Source organism: Mauremys reevesii, linkage group 3 (assembly GCF_016161935.1).
Source record: "Mauremys reevesii isolate NIE-2019 linkage group 3, ASM1616193v1, whole genome shotgun sequence".
Lineage (NCBI taxonomy): Eukaryota > Metazoa > Chordata > Testudines > Geoemydidae > Mauremys > Mauremys reevesii.
Window position 1 is genome coordinate 4,001,832 of NC_052625.1, and position 25,041 is coordinate 4,026,872.

Below are 25,041 nucleotides of genomic sequence, written 5' to 3' on the forward strand. Positions count from 1 at the left end.
TCTCCTTGATTAAATTCTGCTGGAATCTGATAGAACTAAGTATAAGAGAGACTGATGGTAGCATTATTGCCAGGCAACATATCATCCACGTGTCACCAAAATGATTTGTGGCAGACGTGGCACAACATGCAGCCTCAATAAAAATCCCCAGAGATCTTCCAAGGGGTACACATTTCATCTGTGTGTTATCACAGTAGGCTTTTGGTAGAAATCGAAAAATAAAAATGGTACAGTGCTTTCATGAACCCCATTTCAGAACAGAAAGGGGAGAGGATGATGCAGAGAAGTGAGGAAGTTGCACTACTCCACTATGCCATAACTATACTAATAATATCTAGGCCTTATATAGCAGCTTTCATCCATAGATCTCATTGCACTTTACATAGGAGAGTATCATTATCCCCATTAAACATGGGTTAACTGAGGCACAAAGGGTGAAGTGACTTGCCCAAGATCACCAAGAACCCTGATCTCCTGAGCCCCGGTCCAATACACTAGCCACTAGGCCACACTGCCTCCAACTAAGGAGTTAAATTTATTTTCAGGAGACAGTGATGTGCCATATACATTTAACAAAGGATTTACTAATTTAGTAAGAAAATAGAGGCTAGTTAGCAATGAATTTTAGTTCACACTTCCTGCATTTGCAGCATTGAGACTGAAGTAAACAAATGAACTGCATGCATAAATGAAAAGAACGAATTAGCAAAGGAATAATTCACAATGAGTTTCAGTGGCCTGAGTACAGACTTTTCTGTAGAGACAGAGGGTCATAACATTACCAGACCATTTAGACTAATCGGAGGGCATTCTGAGGTTACATTTCCATTCTGGTCCCTCTTTTGGAAGCCTATCTGTCCATTGAATGCTCAGTCCAACTTGTCACCACACAATAAAACATAGGAATTGGAACATTTCATGTCAGCAAAGTCTTGAAAATTACTATCTTTAGCATTGAGTGCCAAATTAAATGACACCAAGTTGAGTCCAAAAACCCACACTCACCTATTGATTCAATCTGGAAATCAAACGTGAGCTCTGATGAGAGTTTTCGGCTAGATTTTAATCTGCCTTGTAGATTTACTATTTTTATACAGCCTAGAGAATAAACAAGAGGTGTCACTTAGCCACTGCTCTCAAACAAGTGAACTAATTTGAATCTGTATATTTGGTTCATAACTAAAACTTACAATCCAGACACACTAAAATGGTATCTCTTTCCAGCTGTGTTAAATGTACAACGCTCGCCTGCGTAGTGTCTATAACAAAAATAATTACAGTTAATTTATATACAACACAAATTACCATCACATTTGAATGTGGAGATTCTGAAGTTCAAAAGGACTTAAGGTACTGTTGTATTTTCAACTACAGAAAGATTTTCTTACTCTTCTCTTAAAAAGGCACATCCACTTACCCAACTTGTTGGCTGTGATGGAGGCAAATGAAGCTGTAATATTAAAATATTAATATTACAAAGCAAACTTTTGTTTAAGTTGCTATCCACCGTCACCTCTTTGTCTTTCACTATTTTTGCTTTCCATAAAATATATGTGTTTCAGATTATTTCCTCCAGATGTGTTGGTTTGCATTTTTCCAACTGGAATCCTGTTCTAATTCTTCTGCCATTGTTTCTAAATCTTGCTAGGACTTTTGGACTTGTTCTCAGTCCTGGCTACTGTTTGCAACTTCTCTTTCATCTTCAGATTGTATATGCTATTTACAAATTGTTAATGAAGATGGTTTGAACAAAGGAGAGAGAGCGAGTAACCTTTCTTCCACATTAGAGCTGCAGTGGTCTCCATCACAGCAAATGGGGGAGATCTGAACCACAAGCTCAGATCAGTGGACATGCCAACTCAAAAGACAAAATATAATTTCTTTTATCAAGATATGATACAAAGCAACTCTTGCTAATCTGGTATCTATACCACAGCATTCTAGGAACCTTTCATACAACCAAGTGAGAAACTAATTCAGTTTCTATTAAAGATGAGAAATTAGAACATGTTACATAAAATACTAAAAGCAGCTATCAATCACTCTTAATTAAGAACATTTTAGCCCCATTTAAAAAAAAAAAGTCAAATCCTTGGTCCCGCATAAGATAAAAAAAATGAAAGAACTCCACCTATGGGGCAGTAGAAATGTGCTCACTGAGGCAAGTCTCCTGACCTGGTTACTTTTGAGTTCAAATTTGAGATTTAGATTTTTATCACAACCTTTACTGCAATCTGGATTGGCATCTGAACCAAAGTGGTGAAAAACTGGTCTTAGAATATTTCTGCCATTTCTTTCCCCGCAGCCTGGCTCCCTGACTCACTATTGGATTCTGGGATTGGGGCCCATTATTTTCAGTATTATTAATAATTGCTAATACTTAGCTTCTATATAGTTGAGAAGCACAATACAGTTTTATTGTAAATACTTCCCTCTTTTACTTTTACATAGACAAATTGTACTCTGATCCCAATGGATATTCTCCTATTTTTGTATTAACACTCCACCTGCAAGGGTCTCGTCAAAGCAACTGTCCCTTCAGCTGGGTGAGCTGTGACTTCCCCTCCAGTGAACTGCAGTCACCCTTAAACAGCTGGAGGAGTCACTACAGTGAGTCAAGACATTACCCGCCTCCCCACAAAGCTGAACAGACTGGCCTCTGTGAGGCCTGGAGTACATCCCTGCACATGAGTTAAAGCACTAATGATTCAGCCAAGACCCAGGGCTTGTCTACACTTACGCGGATCATCACCTGGCGTTGATGATGCGCATGGCGATCGATTTAGTGGGGTGAGTGAAGACCACAAATCACAAACAAAAACGCTCCCCGTCGACTCCTGAAAAGAAGAAGAGGAGACGACGCCTCCTGTCAATAGTGTGGACCCACAGGACTAGAAGAGAAGTAGAGATATGATATGAGTTTTTTTATTCATGTAACTCAAATTGCTCAAAATATATTTTTTAGAGTTTAGTTTTAAAAAAAAAAAGGCCAAAAAAAAAAAAAACAGTAATGATAAATGTGTAAAAAAAAAAAAAAAAGGAAAAAAATGAAGAGTAAGTAAGTATATTTTTTTTTTTTTTCAATTTTTTTAGTTATGATATAGTAGATGATATAGAGTGCCAGTATTCTAATATTAAATTCTATTCTTTTTTATTTTTTTTTTTTTTTTTTTTTCTAAAATCAAATGAAAAAAATGAAAAAAAGGAAAAACAATAACACACAGTCACAGCCTTTCTTCATGGCAGGATGACACCATAACCAGAACCTACTGTGGGACTGTCTTTGGTGTCAGTGTAGGAGGAGGCTGGGAACGTCATTTTCTCTTTCCTGCCTTTGCCCCCTTGATTATGAGAGAAGACTCCTCACTCTGTCTTCCTCTCTAATTTTTTGGACAAAGAACTCCATTCTCAGCCTTCTACCCATGTAGGGAACATGGTAGGCTGAGAGGCTGCTGTGTTCTTGGTGCTGGTCAGGCACTGGGTGCTCTTACTTGAGAGTGTGGAGAGCAGAACTGAGAGCTACTGAAAATGTAATACATACCACTCTCCCTGTGACTTAGCTGCCAGAACCAGAGGGATGGGGGAAAAGAAATTAAAAGAGCTACCTCTTCACCACCACCCCCAGGGTGTGTGTTCTTTGCCATTTCATAGGAATTGAGTTGGCTCTGCCTAAGACCACACACAGTGAAGCAATAGGTCATGTGGGAGTCTCACTCACATGCCATCAGGCATAGTTGTCTCTAGAGAAAAATGCACTTTCAGAGCCAATAATTTGGCCTGTCAGTCACAAGAAGGTGTATGCATTTTCTGACTCATGATCATCACACAAATGGAGCAGAGACAATTATTTAGTAGCATATTACTTTAAAACATTTCCAAACAAATGCCAAATATATATAAAAAAAATCATTTGGTGCAAGCTATTTAACCGCCACATACTGTATACTTTTCTCTCTTCTCAAAGAGAGTTTTTGACTGTGTTCTCAATGTCCTGTCAGCAGAGGACAGTGGAGACTGATTTAACCGCGTGGTTTAAAGCACTGCCAATATAATAAGGAAAGAAGACCTGACAACTATACAGATGCACCAGAAGGACATACAAACGACTAAAAAAGAACTCTAACGAAGATAGGTGCAGTAATTCAGAGAAGTGTTAAGTTGTCCAAGTTAAAAAACAAAGGGTATTAAAAAGGGAAAAAAGATTTTACATTTACAGAGACATATCACTGATGCAGACAATACTGAAATAAGACTGAATACAAAGGGTACATTTTTAAAGAGTTGCTTTTCAGTGTTCTACTTTCATCGACTATATTAGGAGCTACATAACCCCATGTACCAATCTGAAAATGGTCCTCAAAGTTCACACACACAAGTATTACAGTATTAACTGGCCATACAACTGCAGCACTACCACTGATAACAGTAATTTGTGTAGTTGACCTTCTACGTACATCAGAAGTTATTCAGATATTCATTTAAGAAGCAAGAAAATCAACAGAAATCTTTCTAGTGAAAATAGCATTTTTAGTGAGCTCCACAGGATCGTATCAGTGAGGTTTGTGCAAAAGTACTGAGGGATGGCAACTTACAAGCTCACCACAGATCAATGGGAGTGCGCCATATTACCTTCTGCCCTGGCCACAGTGATGACTAAAGCCCTGAGACAGAGCTACTTACTGCTTCTGCATTGTGGGGCTGGGACTGGGACCGGGGCCAGGCTCATGACAGCAACTGGTTTTCAAGAGGGTGGGGAGCAATCTAGAAAGATTGTCTCTCCACCACCCAATTTTCATCTTAAGAGTTTCTGCTGCTGCCTCTGTGTACTAGCTCCTCATCCAAATGGCACTCCCACCAGCCTTGAGGATCAAAAATAAGTGGTGGCATCTGGATGCAAAGTACAGGGCACATATGCCTTCCCTCCTCCCAATATTCATGGGAAGAGGAAGGGGCAAGTCCTTCCTTCTCAGCAACAGCAAGGTAACTGCGACGTTGAAACATGCTCCCTGCATTTGGCCCACAACATCTCATACCAACTGCCTGAGAAGAAGGCAGTCAGCCTGAAATTCTATTAAAATCCATTAAAAACACTGTCAAGAGAACAATGAAGTTGCAAAGTGAAGTGCACAATTCAAGAAGGGCCTAATTTACGGAAACACAAGCAGCTTTTATTCTGTCCCCTGTGTGTTCCACTCAAACATTCCAAAAAAAATTCACTCAGTCAAAAATTTGAGCCTGGAAAGTGAAAGTCAGAGAGAGTTATGGACAACTGGGAGTCCACTTTAGGTGGAAAACCCAATGTAACTAATTATGGGACATTGTGTCATTTCCATAATGGAAACTATGGAACCTAGCTGTTACTAGTGCTCAAATTATAATAAAGTAAAATAGCAAATAATGTTGGGAATCCGATCATAATGCACAAACCTGTTTCTGTAAACCATGAAGAGGTAGAATTTGGGTTGACAGTCTCAAACTTCACCACCTGGTTGAAGTCTCTCCCTCTACTGACACCAACACAAACTAAGGGGAATTCTTGTTCAGGTACTACCAGCATTTCAAACAATCTCAGTGGACAAGGTACAGGGAAATCTATGTGCTAGATTAAGAAACAAAAAAACAGTTAGATAAAGGCAAACAAGTTAAAAAGCAAACAATTTAGTACACATCATGATTAGTCATTTAAACAGCATGGTAAGTTGGATAAAGTAGTTTTGCCATTCATAGTTAGTACACTTATGTAACATCAAGCTTATTTCCTAGGATCATAGTAATTGGCAGATGCGGGAAAGTCTGATTTATGAAGATTTAGGTTCTTCATGTGGATTTTCTTATTAATATCCAGAACCTGAACTTTCACTATCATTTTTCTTATGGCTGCTTGCAGGAGAGAGCCCACCACCAGTTGGGAGGTTTAAAACTTTTGTTTCTCCAGCTGACCAGACTGTGGGTGCTGCCTGTCCAAGAAACATGAAGCACTGTGGCCTCAGTCCGGCAGATGTCACCTGGGAAAAACAACTATTTGATTTTGGAGCACCCAAAGAGTCACGCAGTCCAAAACAAATGAGTCATCTTCTCCCTTTAGGTTTGGCATCAAGTGAGAACTATCAATGTTCTCCCCTCAATTCTCCCAAGGCTCTGCCCATTGATTAGCCAGAACATTCTGACTGTGTAACTATAAGACAGCACTTACAGATAGAAAAAAATCAACCTTTAGACTGGATATGTGCAGGGAAAAAGGCTCTAAATAATGTTTAGTTGGCATCTAGCAAATGTTTGGGACATTTTAAACTGGTATTTTTCAAATGATGTAAAATGAATTTTACTTTCAAAATGAGTTAAGCAGAAATGAACAGAAAATCTTATAGAAATTATTTACATTTTGGTTACTCAACTAATTTTTTTCAAGAAAAAAGCATCTGAAAATCAGCATTTTGTATTAAGAGGTTGAGTCCTAAAGGGAAGGTAGAACATCTGCTTGTGGACATCTTATTGTAATGTTTACCTTAATTAACATAAACTTCTGCATCAGTTCAACCCATTCTAACAAGACAATGCTAGACTGTAGTGCTCCGCAAAGGTATTTGTGGCCTGTGTAAGGATTCCTCACTGCCAAGAAAGAAAAGGTAAAGTTAGTTGCTTAGCACAAACATTTCACATCTAATTTAACAGAGCCTTTGCAATTCTGAAAGTGCCAGATGTGAAAAGGGACTCTGAAAAGTCAGTTTTCAAACTACATACAACCCTTAGATTTTGGGCTCCTAGGAATGTCTTAAGAGTTTGGAAAACACAGCATATAGTAGGTGCTATCACAAACATCATAATAAAACCATATTTTATATACCCAGCTTGTTTTAATACAACTGACTGAAGGTTTTTGACCAATAAACAGGACTTAATACTTTAGGGCTGACTACAGGATAGTTATAGCACAGACACTGACAGTCAAAGCTTCCCATTTCAGAATGTTGGTGTGCCCCAACTATTTTTTAATTATCACAAGGAACCTCCTCTAGTGTTAAGACTTTGAAGAAAGGTGCCAATTATAATGGTTGTTCTTATGACAGTGACACTTATCCAACATGAACTGAACACAGGTCAGCAAATCATTTAACAATTTACCAGTCATTACCAACTGAGAGTCACTCAGTAGCCTTTCAGCCATTAGTGTTCTAAACCAGGTTCCAGCAAGTGATCGGAAATGAAAGGCTCCCTATATCCACTGTCAATTCTTTGAAATATCCAGTTTCCCAGGAAGCTGAATTTTAATTACAAAAGTTGGCCTAAAAATGTAACACTCAGTATATTTTGCACCAGTACCTAAAATTCAATTAACACATTACTTAATCTTACACCTTGACTGAAATGAAATAGGAAAGATATCAGTCATCACAGTTTTCATTAAAAACTGTTCTTCTTATAGCTTTTATCACTACTCAATTAAAAAAATCTTTATTTAAAAAGAGAACAAGAAGGTGGACTGCTAGGCGCTGAAAAGTCAGGAAATGCTATAAGTTGTGTGCACTGCCTGAACTCTGCAAATTCATTACATTACAGACTAATTACATGATCACATTATTAAATCAACCATATGATTAGAGCTGTACAAGACATAAAATGATAAAGTCTCTGTCCAAAGGAACTTACAATCTAAGGGTCTAAAATAACTGATGTGATCTTGGGCTAGATTTACAAAGGCATTTTGGGGCCCAAAGACACAGAAAGGTGCCCACTGTGGTTTACAGAACTGCCTGACTCTCACTGACATTCAATGTGGTTAAGTGGATGAAATCCACTAGGACCAGCCTCCTCTCTTGAAATTCCACTAGGTGCTTATTTGCATCTTTAGGCACCTAAAAATACCATTTTAAATCTGGTCCCTTGTGCAACATCTCAGTTAACTCCATCTGTAAAGCGAGGACAATGATACTTGCCTGTTAAAGTAAGGTTCAACTCAGTAATGCGAATTGTGACGTGTACAAAATTACTAACACCAGTATGTGGAAAAGATGAGACTAGAATACAGTCTCTTTTTGACTGCCACTTCAGTGCTGCTTCCGCTGGGCCAAAGGGTACAACACCCGTGTCCCATCACAGGTTCTCTTCCTACCACATGGGAGGTTCTCTAGGGTCTAGTAATTTTTAGATGTTTATCACCACCAAATGAATTAATAAAGCTCTTTGAGCGCTGCAGAAAGAAGCATAGCCACATGCTAGCTATCTGCTGCGCCGTGCATGCCCCCTTCTGACAAACTAGACAGGGTTACCATGACCACCACATGATTACAGTGCAGCATGCTAACACCTTCTCTGTTCAGCACTGGAAGAGAAATCTTGTAAAATCGATCAGGCTGAAAGTTACATTTATATTCATGAAGAGCCTATAGAGTTTCATATCTACTCCGATTTTTTTTCCTACTATTCTTCTGCCAGCAGGTTAGAAACTACACCTTTCAGTGGTTCAGTATATTGTTTTTTTTAAATTATATCGAGGCCTCAATCAGGTCAAGGCCCCTTCACGCTAAGCACTGTACATATAGTAAATGATGGTCCCTAGCCTATAGAGTTTACAATCTAAACGGCAAGACATAACAGGTAGATGAGAGAAACAAGTGATTACTTAGGTCAGAGAAATTGAAAATGTTTCACCGTGTTCTATACAACAGGGACCTAGGTGCTGCAGTTAGGGATTTAAGAAGACCCCACTCCACCTCCACACTCTACAGCTTGTGTGGAAAGCTCATGCAGCAAATAATTTTCCTGTCTTTTATGCACATTTATTGAACAGTAACTTTTCACGGTTTGTATCTCTCTTATACTGCAGTGCTGACTCAGTGGTTGGTGCACTGGACCCTTACTGTACTTTTGTCTGGTACTATTTTTAGAGAACCAATGCTGCCCTTGTATATCTTTCTAGCACCCCAAGAGAATTTAACACCCCCCCCCCAGTATCGGTCAATAATAACACGAACTGCGGTGGGCTCACAATGGCCAGTATTAGAAGTCATGGTCCATGGCCTGATGCTTCCTGTACGTCGCTCCCCCGGAGAGACTGAGGTTTCTCAAGAAACCGGACATGCATTCTGCTGTTCTGAATGTGTTGTGAAACGTGAATAATTGTGAGGGGGAAAAGAGGAACTTTTCACTTCCTATAAATGTGAGGGCTAATCTGGTTAAGTTTACTACCTGTAGATGTCTACAGCTTCTTTCTGATGACAGGAGAAACGTGACAGCCTGATAAACGTTCTTCTCTCCTCTGTTCCTCCCCAGGTAGTAACTCGTTACAAATATCTCAACTCTGTAGCCATTTATTCCTCTTACTGACATTTCCTCTGTACATCTTTACTTACCAACGCAACACTTCTGACACCATTTGGTTTCTGGAATTTTTGTAGACACTGCAAACTTCCTAAAGGATATAAATACAGAATTATTAATTCAATAAAACAGACTGAATCAATCTGCTTCTTAGAAGGACATTTAATAAGGGAATGATATTCACTGAAAAAAAACTAAAATAAGAGAACTATTGTACTTCACTGTACATTTATCTTCTTCAAAACAGTATGTTTGGCACCTAGACATACATTACAGTGGGTCTTCCCCATTAAGGTTCAGATATAGTTCAATTAGATTTACAGCAAGTAGACCTACTAACAACTGCCCCCCAGAATATCTTACTCAAATAGTTGTAAAGACATAGCAAGAACTGGTTTTCCTAAACAGGAACTCGCTCAGCAGTGTTTTGTATGGCTACGTGGGGGGAAGACTGCTTTTGTCAAGGTCAGAGAAAATTACAGTAATAGAGAAGTAAGATGATGAGAGCCTGGACAAGAGTTTAAGCTGTATGGATGTTAGGAAACATCTCAGAGATGTTATTTAGAAAGAATTAGCAAGATTTAGACACAGCCAGGGTGTGAGGATCTGGAGAGAGAGCAGAACTAAAGATAATACCCAGGTTATGAGCCTCAGAGACAGGCAGGATGTTGGTGTTGTCCACAGTGCTTGTGAAAGAAGGGATGAGGGAGGATGTAAGGGGAAAATTCAGGCCATGTTGATCGTAAGCTGATGGCTGGGCATCCTCACTGAGATATCAAAGACAAGCTGAGATTTTAGTTCGGACAGACGGAGACAGGTCCATAGTAGAGAGAGAAATCTGTGAATCATTCACATAGAAATGGTAGTTCAATTTGTGTTTGCAGAGGAGATTACCCACAGACAAGCTGTGGAAGGAGAAGAGAAGGGGACCAAAGAGCATGGATGACCTTGTAAACTGGAGTAATAGTAATAGGATGAAATTTAATAGTGAAAAGTGCAAGGTCATGCATTTAGGGAGTAATAACAAGAATTTTAGTTATAAATTGGGGACACGTCAGTTGGAAGTAACAGAGGAAGAGAAGGACCTCGGAGTATTGGTTGATCACAGGATGACTATGAGCCGCCAATGTGATATGGCCGTTAAAAAAGCTAATGCGGTTTTAGGATGCATCAGGTGAGGTATTTCCAGCAAAGATAAGGAGGCGTTAGTACCATTATACAAGGCACTGGTGAGACCTCATCTGGAAAACTGTGTGCAGTTCTGGTCTCCCATGTTTAAGAAGGATGAATTCAAACGGGAACAAGTACAAAGAAGGGCTACTAGGATGATCCGAGGAATGGAAAACATATCTTATGAAAGGAGACTCAAAGAGCTTGGCTTGTTTAGCCTAACCAAAAGGTTGAGGGGGGATATGATTGCTCTTTATAAATATATCAGAGGGATAAATATTAGGGAGGGAGAGGAATTATTTAAGCTTAGTACCAATGTGGGCACAAGAACAAATGGATATAAACTAGATACTAGGAAGTTTAGACTTGAAATTAGATGAAGGTTTCTAACCATTAGAGGGGTGAAATTCTGGAACAGCCTTCCAAGGGCAGTAGTGGGGGCAAAAGACATATCTGGCTTTAAGACTAAGCTTGATAAGTTTATGGAGGGGATGGTATGATGGGATAGACTAATTTTGGCAATTCATTTGGCAACTGATCTTTGATTATCAGCAGGTAAGTATGCCCAAGGGTCTGTGAGGGGATGTTAGATGGGGTGGTATCTGAGTTACTACAGAGAATTCTTTCCTGGGTGCTGGCTGGTGAGTCTTGCCCACATGCTCAGGGTTTAACTGATCGCCATATTTGGGCTCGGGAAGGAATTTTCCTCCAGGGCAGATTGGCAGAGGCCCTGGAGGTTTTTCGCCTTCCTCTGCAGCATGGGGCATGGGTCACTTGCTGGAGGATTCTCTGCAGCTTGAGGTCTTCAAACCACAATTTGAGGACTTCAATAACTCAGACATAGGTTAGGGGTTTGTTACAGGAGTGGGTGGGTGAGATTCTGTGGCCTGCGTTGTGCAGGAGGCCAGACTAGATGATCATAATGGTCCCTTCTGACCTTAAAGTCTATGAGTCTATGAGCATAGGTGCCGACTTCCCCTCTCTCTCTCTGCCCCTGGTTCCGCCCCCACTCCACCCCTTCCATGAGGCCCTGCCCCTGACCCGCCTCTTCCCACTCCTTCCCTATCTCCATTCCAACCCCTTCCCCAAAGTCCCCACCCAACTCTGCCCCCTCCCTGCCCCTATTTCAACTCCTTACCCAAATCACTACCCCGGTCCCACCTCCTCCCCTGAGCCTATTACATTCCCACTTCTCCCGCCCCCCCCTCCCGGAGCGTGCAAACAGCTGTTTGGCAGCAGCCAGGTGGGAAGCACTGGAAGGTAGGGGACCCGGTGCGCTCAGGGGGAGAGGAGCTTGGCTGCCAGTGGGTGCAGAGCCTATGCCAAAGAGGGAGCCCTGAGGAACCTCCACAGAAGGTTGTGGGGAGGGAAATGAGGAGGATCCTCAGAATGACTCACTGAAGGAGCAATTTGAGAGATAGGAGGACAAGCAAGAAAGGACTGAGTTAAGGAAGTCAACAGAGGATAAGATAATCAATAAGCATATGATTGAGAGTTCCAAAGGTGACTGACAGGTTGAGAAGGAGAATGGAGTACTTGTTCCAAGTTGTTCCAGGAAGAGGTTTATTAGAGACATTGTCAAGGACTGCTTCAGTGGAGTTCACATGGCAGAAACGGACAGGAGATTATGACTTCCATAGATTGTAGGGCTCTGCTACCAAATGCTGTGTCGACTAAGTCCCTAATCAAGCATAAAATGTTTTGCAAATTTATGTACTGACGCTCATGTAGCTGCTTTGAATTTTTCTTTGCTTTCCATTTTTTCTGCTGGTGCATGAACTTTTCTCTGAAGAGAATTCTGCTTTAATTTTACATCAATTTTTATATTACACTCATCATCATGGTATTCAAGAACCTCTTGAAGAACATGCTTTGAGGTCTGGTGGAAATAATTTATCTTGCTATTTACGTACTTTAGATATGCATCTAGTAATCCTCCTGGCTACTGTGTCCTTCTGATGCCTGTCACGCAAAGGGAAGAAAGCAGCAAAGAGAAATGTGGAATATGTAAATGATTCTGTCCTGGCGATGTATGTTTTGCTTGCCCTTCCTAGCACATTCAGGTTGTTTAACATTTCCTTGGGATGTGATGGGACTTGGCAGGAAATCTCCTGGCCCTCTGGAGAGTGTATGAGATGTCATCTCAGGCTTGATGTATTTTGGAATTTTCATAGCAACCCCGACCTTGTGAAATTTACAGTATTGGTCCTCTGCTGATTGTGTCCCCAACTCATACAGTCTTCCAGCCAAAGTTACAGTATGGGGCTAGGAACAGACAAATTGCATAGGGATATACAGTGTAATGGTTTGAAAGGTGGCTGTAAGATCTTGTAAGACCATATTTCGATTCCAAAGCGATCACAGTGGCTGGTGGGTGTAACACAGCCATGCATGCAGATGACTGCACAGAGGCCTTTCCTGCATCATATAATGAATAAAGCTATGGCTGTTGGTTGTACCTCAAGGTAGCTAAGAATCAGGCCCACTGATAAGGTTGTTCTTTAGGAAGTTATGTATTGAGACGTGTTCTGGTGATTCATTCTGCCTTTATGCACTGAATGTTGACTCCACACTAAATCCTCAGGTTTCTTACTGTTACCATTTCTCTCTGATGCTAGCAACATTAATTACATGTCCAGAACACTTCTCTTTTCAAGTATTTTCTTTGGAGCAGCAAGAGTACTACGGCTCATGGAGGGCATAACAGTCCTATAGCCACTGCTATAGCAGATTTGGTGCAATCACCAAGTTATCTGGTACTGAGTCTGACGGCCAGACTATTTTTAAGAACCTGTCTCCTACGGCCTGGGTAACAACAAATATGGTATTACTTCTGCTCTCTCATATTTTGTATGATCCTTGGTGATAAATATATTTGGTGGCATTACATACAGAATTTGCTGTGGACACACCTTGGATAATATGTCCATAGCCTCCAGAGCCCATGTTCTCATTCTGAATATATATTTCCCTACCCTCATTCTCTGGGCTGACAGGAACAGTTTATTTTAGGCTTCAATCTCTCCTCTAGTTCTTAGATAAATATGCCTGAGCCTAATCCTGGGATTTGGTTTACAACAGACAACCAGAACTTCCCTCAAGGAACAAGCTGTCTGACTGTTCTCAGTAACTCAAGAATAATTAAAGTCAAGTAAAATGGAATTAGATCAGTATAAACCTGGTGTGAGATCAGATTCAAACCCAGTCTATACTGAGAAGAAAGTGAAATGTGTACAATTGGAGTTTTCCTTTCACAGTGTATATTCTCATCTTGATTCATGTGAATTTAAGTGCCTGAACTCTAATTAAGGCTAGCAGAAGTTATTCATGGAAATGAGACTATACGTTCCAAAAACTCCAAATTATTAGGGGTCCCCATTCAGGAGAGGGTCCTGGACTCTCAGAAACAAGATCCTCTACAGAATATTGCTAGTACATTTGATTAATATATATTTACCTGGGGAGTATTCTGTCAGGAAGCTTGTGTGTTGGAATAGATACAGGCAACTTTTGCATTTGCCTTGCATAATCAAAGAGCCCTGGTAAATTATGGGAATAAAGCTGAGATGCTTTACCTGGAAATTAAAAAACAGAATCAAGCTTAATGCATAAAAACTTACGATTCTCAGGCATTTACATTAAAAATAGAAAGACTTACCAGATATTGATAATAAGCAATTGTTCATTACATACAACCACGTACATCTTCGGGGAAATAGCTGATAAAGAAAAAAAAACAAAATTTACTGAACACAAAATGTTGTGTAGTACAATAAATGAATTTATAAGTTAGTATCTGGATAGGCAATACAACATAATTAACGTTGCTATGATTTCTGTAGCAGAAATTGGCCTTAGATAAGTTGAACATAGTATTTTCACAGATTTTTGAGTTAATGCACAGGTCATAATACATACAAACTTTATATTTTACACACACACACAAATGTATAGTATATGCATACTTTCCCCTGACCTGGGTTTCATCCTAGAAGAGTTGACAGATTCTTCTCAGGGTATTTTAAATAAGGCTCTCTATTAGCTCCTGGAAAGTTATATATTTCTGATCTCTGTTTTGTCCATTGGAGTTAATGGACAAGTATAATCAGAGAGGTTAGCTTTTCTTTATCTTTGCCTCACATTTCTAGTCAGCAAGGCATATGAAAGATCAGCTTTACTTTAATTCAATTCACAAGTAGTTTTATTTTCTATAATTGTGTAAATATTGTGACTCTGAGCTTGGCTTTAAGTGTTAGACCAACACTGGGTTGTAGGTAGTATAGAAACCAAATGAAACAATTTACACCCGGAAAAATATCAGCCTGAAAGGTGAAAGTCTGACAAGGTTATATGTAACTGAACGTGAATCTTTAGAACTGAAGCAGGTAACCTTAAGTGCAGCTGCAGCATGTATAGCTGCATTAAAGCAAAGGAGATATTACGTTATGCAGCACTAGCCTTAATTGCTGAAAAATGACAAGGACTTCATTTTCAAAATTCAAAACAAACATACCTGTTCCATTGATGTTTCATGAAGTTCATTGAGATTCAGGGTGTAAATACCTTCCTCTGCACCAAATATCAAGTATTGATCTGTAAAGGGAGAGAGAAATTAAAATTAAGAAATCTGGAGTTAAGGAAAGTGAAAAGTATACGAACATGGAGCTGGTTTAGCAAAGCAGTGTTTCACTATCATTAACAGAGGCACTCACATTCATCAAAAGCAGGCAATCTACTTTGTTTAAATTTCCTTAGATCAGGAAACAGTAGGAAGTAGCAGTAGCTTAAATTCAAAAAAACAAAACAAGAAGCAGAGGGATTTCTCTTCTTTTAGTTCAAAATACTGGCCATAAGAATTACTGCTAGAAGAACCTATATGAACAATATATTTAGGTTCCTGCTATAAAGATGAAGCTTAACTCACATTAATATACATTACTTAACAGTTCTGTAAGTCTTTCTGCAAGACCCATAACCACTTCATAGGGTGTTTATCAATGATGGAACTGACTGACATGTTATAACAGCTCTTCTTTGGGGGCCCCATCAGTTTCTGCAAAATTTAAGATAATTCCACAGCTATCCCTCATGGTTACAAAGGTAATCTTCTGCATGTTGGCCACCACTCCTTCTGAGTTTCCAAAGAGTTTCCAAGAGAGTTAAAATCATTGTTTGCTGAGAAGTTGAAATTGTCTCATTTAGATGAGACGTCAACTCCAAAGACTGATTTTGATCACTTAAATTTCAGAAAAGTATTTTGTTGCTGGTCATTTTAGTAGTAGTAGTAGTAGTAGCAGCTTGCTAAAATTTCAGGCAAAACTTGATTCCCATATCACCAATTCACCCCTCCCCTATAGTCTGACCCCTGTAGCATAGATCACTTCATCCCACACTGAAATATAGTTACCTATTATGAGAATAGTGGCAACCTCTCTCTCTGCCCACAACAGATCTGAGAAGTTAAGTGAACAATAATATATCCAGTGAAACTACAGAAGGAACTGAGGAAGTCAGGATGTGGCTGTTTGACCAGGACACTAGGGGTAATAGCATTATCTCCCAACCTGGGATTTTTGATTCCCAGAAGCAGAGGGTTTTATACACCTCAACCAAAAGAAGAATACATGCACCTCACTTTCATCTGTATGGTAAACTTATTTTATGGAACTAAAAAGTTGCAATCTATATCACATACCTTAAAAGTAAAGGGAATTTACTTTTTTTTAAATCAATGCTTGGTTTGAGTTTAAGCAATCCAATAAAGAGAAAATTCCTATATACACAAGTGACACTTTTATAAAGAATTCTCTTGGTATCTAAACTGAATAGATTATGTTCTTAAAACCTTCAGGAGAGAATAAATAGGATGAAAATACATAATTTACTACCTCTTGTATCTGGATTAATCCATGATGTTGCACAATGAATTTTTAATGGGCACCCATTGAAAACCTTTGAAAAGCAAGCACCCATCTGTGAAAGTAAAATATAAGCCATTTAGAACAGTGAATTTGATACTTTACATCAACAGGCATTAGGAAAAATTCTAATTATGTGTTTCAAATGGCACAGTTTTTGCCTTATTGAAGGGGTAAAAGAGTTAGGGACCAGTTTATTTAATTTTTTCTATGAGTGATTTCATCCCCATTATTTTTTTTAAATAAAGCCAGTCATAGTTTTGTTGCCTCTCATATATTCCTGAATTAACATACTTCAAGACCTGCCAGTTCTGGTAACTGATTACAACAATGTCTACTTATTGCAGCATGAGAGGAAACTGAAAAAGGCTCTGTGTAAAATATGGGAGTATGATTAAAAAAAAAAAAATCACAGTAGTCTCAAGAGTGCCCTCTTATTTCTGAAATATTTTACAAATTTGAAATGTCATCAGTTGTTGCATAAATCACCACTCACATTTTTATTTCAAGAACTTTCTTAAAATTCAATCTGTTCTGAAATGCAAATCTTAAACGATAGGTATGGTTAGTGATATTAGCTTTCAAATGTTTTACTTTAAAAAAAACTGTTGTGACAACTATCTAAACCAATTGTTCAATTAGATTTTTTTTAATAGTCACAGAACTTCACTGAATATTCAGATTTGATTTTTTTTTATTTAATAAAAAACATTTCTATACTATATTCAAAATTAGTTTGGCTGGTCCAATATTATATACTTACATGGACTTTAGGTGTGGGTGGAAGGCCATTACTAATTGGTTTCTAGAAAAAATATTGTAAACTTAGATTATTCTTTTAATAGCTATACACATTTCACTAAAACAAAATTAGTGTACAGATTAAACATTAAAATATCTTTTCTGGTCAGACACAGTGCATAAGTAACTTAGTAATTGTGAGTATGACTATATTAGATGAAACTGACAAGCCAATATTTATTCATTTATCTGCATAAAAGACACCCACCAGTGGCAAACTCCATGCAAATTTTTTAACACAATAAATATAGACATGCTGTACATTTTCAAGTTTAATACTGCACTCATTTAATGAGATGAACTAAATAACTACAAGAATACTCCAGTTTTTATAGAATTTGGTATGTGAACTTGCTAACCTTCCCTGTCTGTTGATGCTGCCAACTCCCACCTCCTACAGAGGAATTACTGTTCTAGTGAAATCCATGTATTATGATTTCTTAATCTCAATATCCCATAACTTAACTTCTATATAATTTCTTATTTTTTTTTCAAATTAGAGATGTGAAAGAACACTAGAGTGTCATCATCCATTATTACAAAGCTTATGAGCCTTAGTATTATAATTAGCTGTTCCACATTCCAAACAGTTGCTTAATGTAAACCCTGCTTTATTAAAATGTTTCAGCATTCTACACATTGTTTATTCTATACCAAAACTATTTCATAAGCATCAAGAATACTTATTTCTTTCAGTGCAGAGATATTTCAACCGACAATTATCTCCTTTTTAAAACTGTAAGCTGCTTCAACTACAAAACTTGAAAGGGACACAGTCAGCTGTAAGTCTAATTGATTTCAAAAGATGAGTTACAAGTAGTTTCAGGAGCTATACTTATCTGAGTTTCCCCACCAATATTTATAGTTTTAAAATCAGATTTTAACTCTTTAAAATATGTTCTCCCCCCACCCCTTATTGTTCTGATAACTCCTCTCTCCCCCCCCAAAAAAACCAAAAAAACAAAAACAAAAAACCCCAAACCTGACTAATGGCAACATTTTACAGAAGCAGCCTGATTTTAGGGCACAAATTGAGACATCTTGAACCTGACTTTCACAAATGTTGAACACTCATCTCCCATTAGCTTCAACTGGAGTCAGAACTAGGTACTGAGCCAATCTGAAAATCAAGCCCAAGGTTTCAAGTTGGGATGCAGAAACTGACACCCACTTCTGAAAATTTTGATCTAAATGACTACACAGGAGAAATAATGAAATGGATTATTACACACCAAAAGGTGTCAAAATACACGACAGTAAACTAAAAAAAGAAGTATTTTTCCTCCCAGACTTCTTTCCCCCAATTTCCCCTCTTCCACTGTCCCCATCCACCATCTTTCTTTCTCTTGTCTCTGATGTTTGCCCTCTCCTGGCCCTGCTCCTCATAACTCTGCTTCTCCTATGTCTCTTCTTCCACGTCCCCCATGCCTCATCCCTTTTCTCCCATAGCAAGAGGGGAAATCTAGGAAAAGACCAAGAAGTTCCCATGCAAGGCCACTCAGTAGCTGCTATGACACTGCTCACTAGCTTGGTTCCCTCCCTAGCTGGCAATTTGTTGTGATAAAGACTGCCAGTGCTGGAAAAGGACCTGGGCTGGCAAGGAAAAAAGCAGAAGCTCAGAACAACATTACAAGGGGACTAGAAAAAGGGATGTATGGCTGAAGACTGAAATTTTTACCGTCTTATTTAAGTGAGTCCATATCCCATACTGACCATCTCTGTGTGGGTGTGGAAGAAGCTTTCAGGTGTCTTTTTCTCCCAATGACAGCACTAGGCACACACCAGTGTCAACTGCTAGCTGTTTATTTTGCGCTGGTCAACACTTTGCTTGTATTCAGAGTGTTTAACAACAGACTCACTTGCTCTGAGCTGCATGGACAGAGCAGTAGAATCAATACAAGGTGGTTCCCATGGGCAAATCCTGGGTCCATTTGTCTAAAAATCCTTGGAAAATACAGGAAATCACAGAATATCTGTGACAGTTGAAAGCTAGTCTGCTGTAGTGGCTCAAAGGGAGAGAAGGGATCTCAGTAAGCTGGAGTCCAAACCACACGGAACTTAAGTCAAAATGAACAAAATTAAACCTGAAAGCAAACAGGATGCTAAGAGAACTATGGTATATATGTCAATAATGTAAAAGCTATGCATATACACTATTTTAATTTGAATGGTATATTTATAAACAGCTAAATACATTGTGTTACTGAGTTCTTGTTGGACATCAGTTTTGTAGTTTGTAATTAAAGATTTTATTCTGTAGGCCTGAGAGCCTCAGAAGTTCATTAATTGCTAAGGGGTAAAATCACACGGTTATGGACAGAAGCTTTCAAAATGGAATTAGGTCCAAGTATGCCAGAATACATAAAGGCACACAACTTTAAAATTGTATTTGTTTAAACAATTTTTTAACGACATATTTGTTTCTAACATCACTCTGGATTTTTGTCTTCACTACTGTTACCTCAAGTTCTAATTTGAGTCCTGTCCGTGTACGAACACCCTTAACTCAGGTGTGGTGGTGCTTTTAATTGGAGCTGGCAGGCCCACCCAGGGGTATAGAATAAAGCTGGAGTTAGCAAAACTCACTCATCAGCTGCTAATAGAACCCCTCTGCAGCATGGACAGAGAGTAGCTTTGCTTGCATGCTGCTAGTCCTCCAATGCCTTCCTGCAATTCCTCCCCTGGGCCCAGAAAGGATAGACAAGTTCTTCCACAATTTGCTGGGGAACAATTAACACAGCAGCTCAGCTTACTGCTGAGCAAAGAACCCTGGGAATTTCCCCAGAACAAGCAATTGCAGGGCCAGTATGGACATAGCATCGACTGTGTTATTTTGCACTGTGGCCACTCTCACTTGAGCTAGGCTACCTTGCGAGGAGTAAATTGAGTACTGATAACCTGAGTAAACTCTGCAGTGGAGACAAACCCTTTAAAAAAAATCTGTCAGCAACAATAAAAAACTTCAAGAGCTCTAGCTCACCCTCCATCCTGATTCCTCACTGGTAACTCCTGCATATCTCCAAATTCTCTCCCCACCTACTGTGGAATCTTTCCTGTCACTCTTTCATTCCTTCTTTAACTCCATCCCCAGTATGGCCAAGTCAACTTCCCCACCCTAAAATGCTTTCTGGATCTGGTGCTGCCACTTCTCTAGTACTGAATAACTGCTGATACTGAAGTGTCATATATTATCAGTTTAGCACCAGTAAACAGACACTTTGATTTTAACCTTTTCCCCAGAAGAACCATTTTATTTACTGTAGAAATGGCTTGATTATATCCCTGTTAAGAACAATTCTCTCCATTGTCAAGCAGCAGTTAAACTGCAATTCAAAGCTAACCAGTCTGGGGAGAAAAATGCTATAACTGTATATGACCTTAATTGCGCACTATGATCCTCAATAGCCCCCACAAACTGCAGAGGATTTATGCAGATTTTCTTCTTAACTCTAATACAGTTTATATATAGCCCTAGATGTATACATTACGTGTAGAAATTACTCAAGGCAATCCTTGGCACATTGATAGGAAGACAGAATTAAGGATTTGCATGTATTCAGAAATCCATATCTGCTAAGCTGCAATGAAATCTGCTTCTAGCAGGCAGTCGTTCAGAAAGTACAACAGAACCTTGCTAATCCACATCATTTTATAATCCACACAAGAAACTTCCCATCTCGCAGCAAAGATGTTATACCAGACCCTGTTGCAGTGAAATGTTAAATTCCTCAAATTATTATTTTTACACATTATTAAGTATCAAATAATTAAAGCCCAAATTGCAATAATCAATGTAAATTAAACTACATTTTGTGTTACATTTTCCTTGGTTTCCCAATTTTTTTTTGGTTTCATACCCAGTAGTTAGTAAAATTCATTAATCTACACGATCTCTCCTCATCATTAATATGAATTATTAAGGTTCTACTGTACTGTATAGACAGGACACATCACTAAGGTTTCACACAGAGACACAAATCTTGAATGCATAATATTTATTACTTGTAATAAATGACAGCTCCTAGTAGCATTTAAAAATAAAATAGGTATTAATGCTGACTGCTTAAATTTAGATAAAAAATTTAGCATGATTAAAGTTTAGCCAAAATGTTTTAGACTTGTAAGACAAAATCCGTTCAACAGACATCAAAACTTGAATATATGAAACAAATCAATAATCATAGAAATGTAGGACTGGAAGGGACCTTGAGAGGTCATCTAGTCCAGTCACCTACACGGAAGCAGGACTAAGTATTACCTAGACCATCCCTGACAGGTGTTTGTCCAACCTGCTCTTAAAAACCTCCCTATGTAATTTGTTTCAGTGCTTAACTACACCGACAGGAAGTTTTTTCTAATGTCTAACACCTAAATCTCCCTTCGTGCAATTAAAGCCCATTACTTCTTGTCCTGTCCTCAGTGGTTAAGGAGAACAATTTATCACTCTCCTCTTTATAACAACCTTTTTTATACATGAAGACTGTTATGTTCCCCCTCAGTCTTCTCTTCTCCAGACTAAACAAACCCAACTTTTTCAATCTTTTCTCATAGGTCAGGTTTTCTAGTCCTTTAATTATTTGTATTGCTTTCCTCTGATCTTTCTCCAATTTGTCCACATCTTTCCTGAAATGTGGTGCCCAGAACTGGACACAATACTCCAGTTGAAACCTTACCAGTGTTGAGTAGAGTGAAATAATCACTTCTCGCATTTTGCTTACAAGACTCCTGCTAATACACTGCAGAATGATGTTTGCTTTTTTTGCAACAGTATTATATTATTGATCCATATTTAGTTTGTGATTCACTATAACCCTTTGATCTTTGTTTACAGTACTCCTTCCTAGGTAGTCATTTCCCATTTTGTATTTGTGCAATTGATTATTCCTTCGTAAGTGTAGTATTTTGCACTTGTTCTTATAGAATTTCATCCTATTTATTCAGACCATTTCTCCAGTTTCTCAAGATCCTGTTGAATCTGTCTTCCAAAGTGCTTGCAACCCCTCTCAGCTTGGTACTATTTTATGAGCATACACTCTACTATGGCACTATCCAAATAATTTATGAAGATACTGAATAGAACCGGACCCAGGACACATCCCTGCAGGAACCCACTTGATATGCCCTTCCAGCTTGATTGTGAACCATTCTCTGAGAATGGTTTTCTAGCCAGTTGCGCGCCCACCTTATCGAAAGTTCGTCTAGGCTATATTTCTCTAATTTGTTTATGAGACAGTATCAAAAGCCTTACTAAAGTTGAGATATAGCCCATCTACTGCTTCCCCCCATCCACAAGGCTTGTTACCCTGTCAAAGAAGGATATTAGGTTGGTTTGACATGGTTAGTTCTTGACAAATTCATATCAACTGTTATTACCTTGTTTTCTCCTGGGTGCTAACAAAATAGAATGTTTGATTATTTGCTCCACTATCTTTCCGGGTTCCCAAGTTAAGCCAACTGTTCTATAATTTCCTGGTTTGTTCTTATTCCCCTTTTTATAGGTAGGTACTATATTAGCCCCTTTCGGTCCTCTGGGATCTCTTCCATCCTCCACAAGTTCTCAAAGATAACTGCTAATGGCTCAGAGATCTCTTCAGCCAGTTCCTTAAGTAATCTAGGATGTATTTCTTCAGGCCCTGCTGACTTGAAGACACCTAACTTGTCTAAATAATTATTTTCCTACTTTAGTCTCAGATCCTACCCCCATTTACACTGATGTTTGTTATGTTAATTGTCCAGTCACTGCTAACTTTTTTGGTGAAACAAGAACAGTATTTAACATTTCTGCCACTGCTGCATTTTCTGTTATTGTCTTTCCCTCCTCATTGTGTAATGGGCCTACTCTGTCCTTGGTCTTCAATAAAAGCACGGGCAACTCAATCTAAGGAGTTTTTAAAAAAAACAAAAACAAAAAAAAAAAGAGTATAAAAGTAGATTTGAAATCGTTACCTACCAGTATTTCCTTCTTTTCTTTCCTTGAAAAATTAGTGTCTCTATTTTCATTAGGCTGTTGATGTGGAGATCCTTCTCTGTCACCATTTAAATGTAAAGAACTCACTCCATTACCTTCAAAAGAAACATTTAAAGTTACAAAAACATTTTCTCTACATTCAACTTATAATTTAATCGTCTACAGCACGAATTTGATGGGTCAAACTCTCTGTGGGCATTAATACCATTGTCTTCAATGGAGTTACACCAGCAAAAAAATTAGCACATTATAACAGGAAAAGGGGTTGTAATCATTTCAATCCTTTCAAGCCCCTAAACAAGGATCAATAAAACTTCTGAAGGTTTTCAGTATGAGATAGTATGAAACAGAGTCATCTTCACTGACTTTTGTTGTATTTACAGCACATGTGGAGAGAAGATATTCACAGATTTAGATTTTCACGCTTTTCCCCAAAGAACTGATTTTCCCTTTGCAAACATGGCTGCCAGACCACGTAGCTGCTTCAAAGCAAAATCAGGAGTTGCAAAAGCTCATTCTCTGAAAAGAGAAGCTTATCACATGTATATCCTCATTTAACCTTCTACATTTGGAAAATTAGGTATTTTTTCTTTTCTGTTAATTAACAAAAGAATTATATAGCCACAGAACGTCCCCCTCCCCCCCAAACTCTCTCCCTACGGTATTAAAGCCTGAAAAATCATGAGTCTCGAGAATGCGAATTTTTAAAAGGCCAAATTTTAACTGATTAGAACTCAAGATAATAAACACATTTACTTGAATATAGTTTAGTTTTCCTCAGGCTATATGCTGAACATTTGGGGCATATAGACTGTTTTCCCTACAAAATAAAGGATGCACTCTCACTTCCAGGGCAAAATACACTCCAACCTTATCTAAGGAGTGACTATGGTGCCTCCATTTTTTAAAAATATATATACACACACACAGAATTTTATTCTATAAATTCTACATGAAAATTACTACCAAATTTTGGTCACTAACAGAACAAGTTGTGTGAATGTGAGATAAGACGATGTGTTGCTCACGTCCATTCCACATTAGGTGTGAGCGCTCGCCACATGCACCGGTGCCAGAAGTTTTTCCCTCTGCAGTATCCATAGGGGAGTGGTTCTGGCGCCCTCTGGAGTGGTGCCTGCATGGCACAGTATAAGGGGCGCCACCGGCTCCCCCCACCCTCAGTTCCTTCTTGCCGGAAACTCCGACAGTGGGGAAGGAGGGTGGATCATGGAATGGACATGAGCAACACATCTTGCATAAAGACCTGTTACGAGCTAGCAAAGGTCCCGCCACCACCGATCATCAGGGCCATTTGGGGAAGGAGGGTGGAGTCTTCTTCGAGTGCTTGCTCATGTCCATTCTATATTAGGTGACTCCAGCAGTTCCCGTGGAGGCGGGTAGGAGTTCATGGCTGTGCAGATTGTAATTAATACAACTCTGCCGAATCCAGCGTTGTCTCTGGCCTGCTGAGTGATGCAATAATGAGACGTGAGCGTGTGGACCGAGGACCACGTCACAACTCTACAGATGTCCTGGATTGGGACGTGTGCCAGGAAGGCCTCCGAAGACGCCTGCGCTCTAGTCAAATGGCCCTGACGATCGGTGGTGGTGGGACCTTTGCTAGCTCGTAACAGGTCTTTATGCAAGAGGTGATCCAGATGAAATCCTTTGCGAAGAAACCAGAAGGCCCTTCATCCTATCCACCGTAGCGATGAAGAGCTGGGTCAATTTACGGAAAGGCTTGGTACACTCCAAGTAAAAAGCTAAGGCCCTCGGGACATCCAGTGTGTGCAGACACCTCTCCTCAGCAGTCTGTGTGGCTTGGGACAGAACACTGCCAGGAACATGTCCTGGCTCATGTGGAAG

The 25,041-nt window shown here is 39.1% G+C and overlaps 2 protein-coding genes across 9 annotated transcripts in view; one reads left to right on the plus strand and one right to left on the minus strand.

The window, feature by feature from the left end:
* TMEM178A (transmembrane protein 178A) overlaps nt 1–25,041 on the plus strand; it is a 156,296-nt gene that overhangs the window by 21,889 nt on the left and 109,366 nt on the right. Inside the window, exon 1 of one of the 7 annotated variants that reach the window (XR_005597203.1) lies at nt 17,855–17,989. The exons of the other annotated variants lie outside the window; for them this stretch is intronic. The gene's annotated coding sequence lies outside the window, so the exon portion shown is untranslated. Of the gene's footprint in view, nt 1–17,854; nt 17,990–25,041 lie in introns of those variants that run through there. 7 annotated transcript variants of the gene reach the window in all.
* MAP4K3 (mitogen-activated protein kinase kinase kinase kinase 3) overlaps nt 1–25,041 on the minus strand; it is a 130,004-nt gene that overhangs the window by 15,026 nt on the left and 89,937 nt on the right. For both annotated transcript variants that reach the window (XM_039532999.1, XM_039533000.1), the window contains 11 exons: nt 23,158–23,270; nt 17,170–17,211; nt 16,377–16,461; nt 15,002–15,081; nt 14,147–14,207; nt 13,946–14,063; nt 9,351–9,409; nt 6,506–6,609; nt 5,428–5,599; nt 1,191–1,259; nt 1,006–1,098 (listed from right to left, as the gene is read on the minus strand). In XM_039532999.1, coding sequence (XP_039388933.1) covers nt 1,006–1,098; nt 1,191–1,259; nt 5,428–5,599; nt 6,506–6,609; nt 9,351–9,409; nt 13,946–14,063; nt 14,147–14,207; nt 15,002–15,081; nt 16,377–16,461; nt 17,170–17,211; nt 23,158–23,270 — 996 coding nt within the window. The remainder of the gene's footprint in view (nt 1–1,005; nt 1,099–1,190; nt 1,260–5,427; nt 5,600–6,505; nt 6,610–9,350; nt 9,410–13,945; nt 14,064–14,146; nt 14,208–15,001; nt 15,082–16,376; nt 16,462–17,169; nt 17,212–23,157; nt 23,271–25,041) is intronic.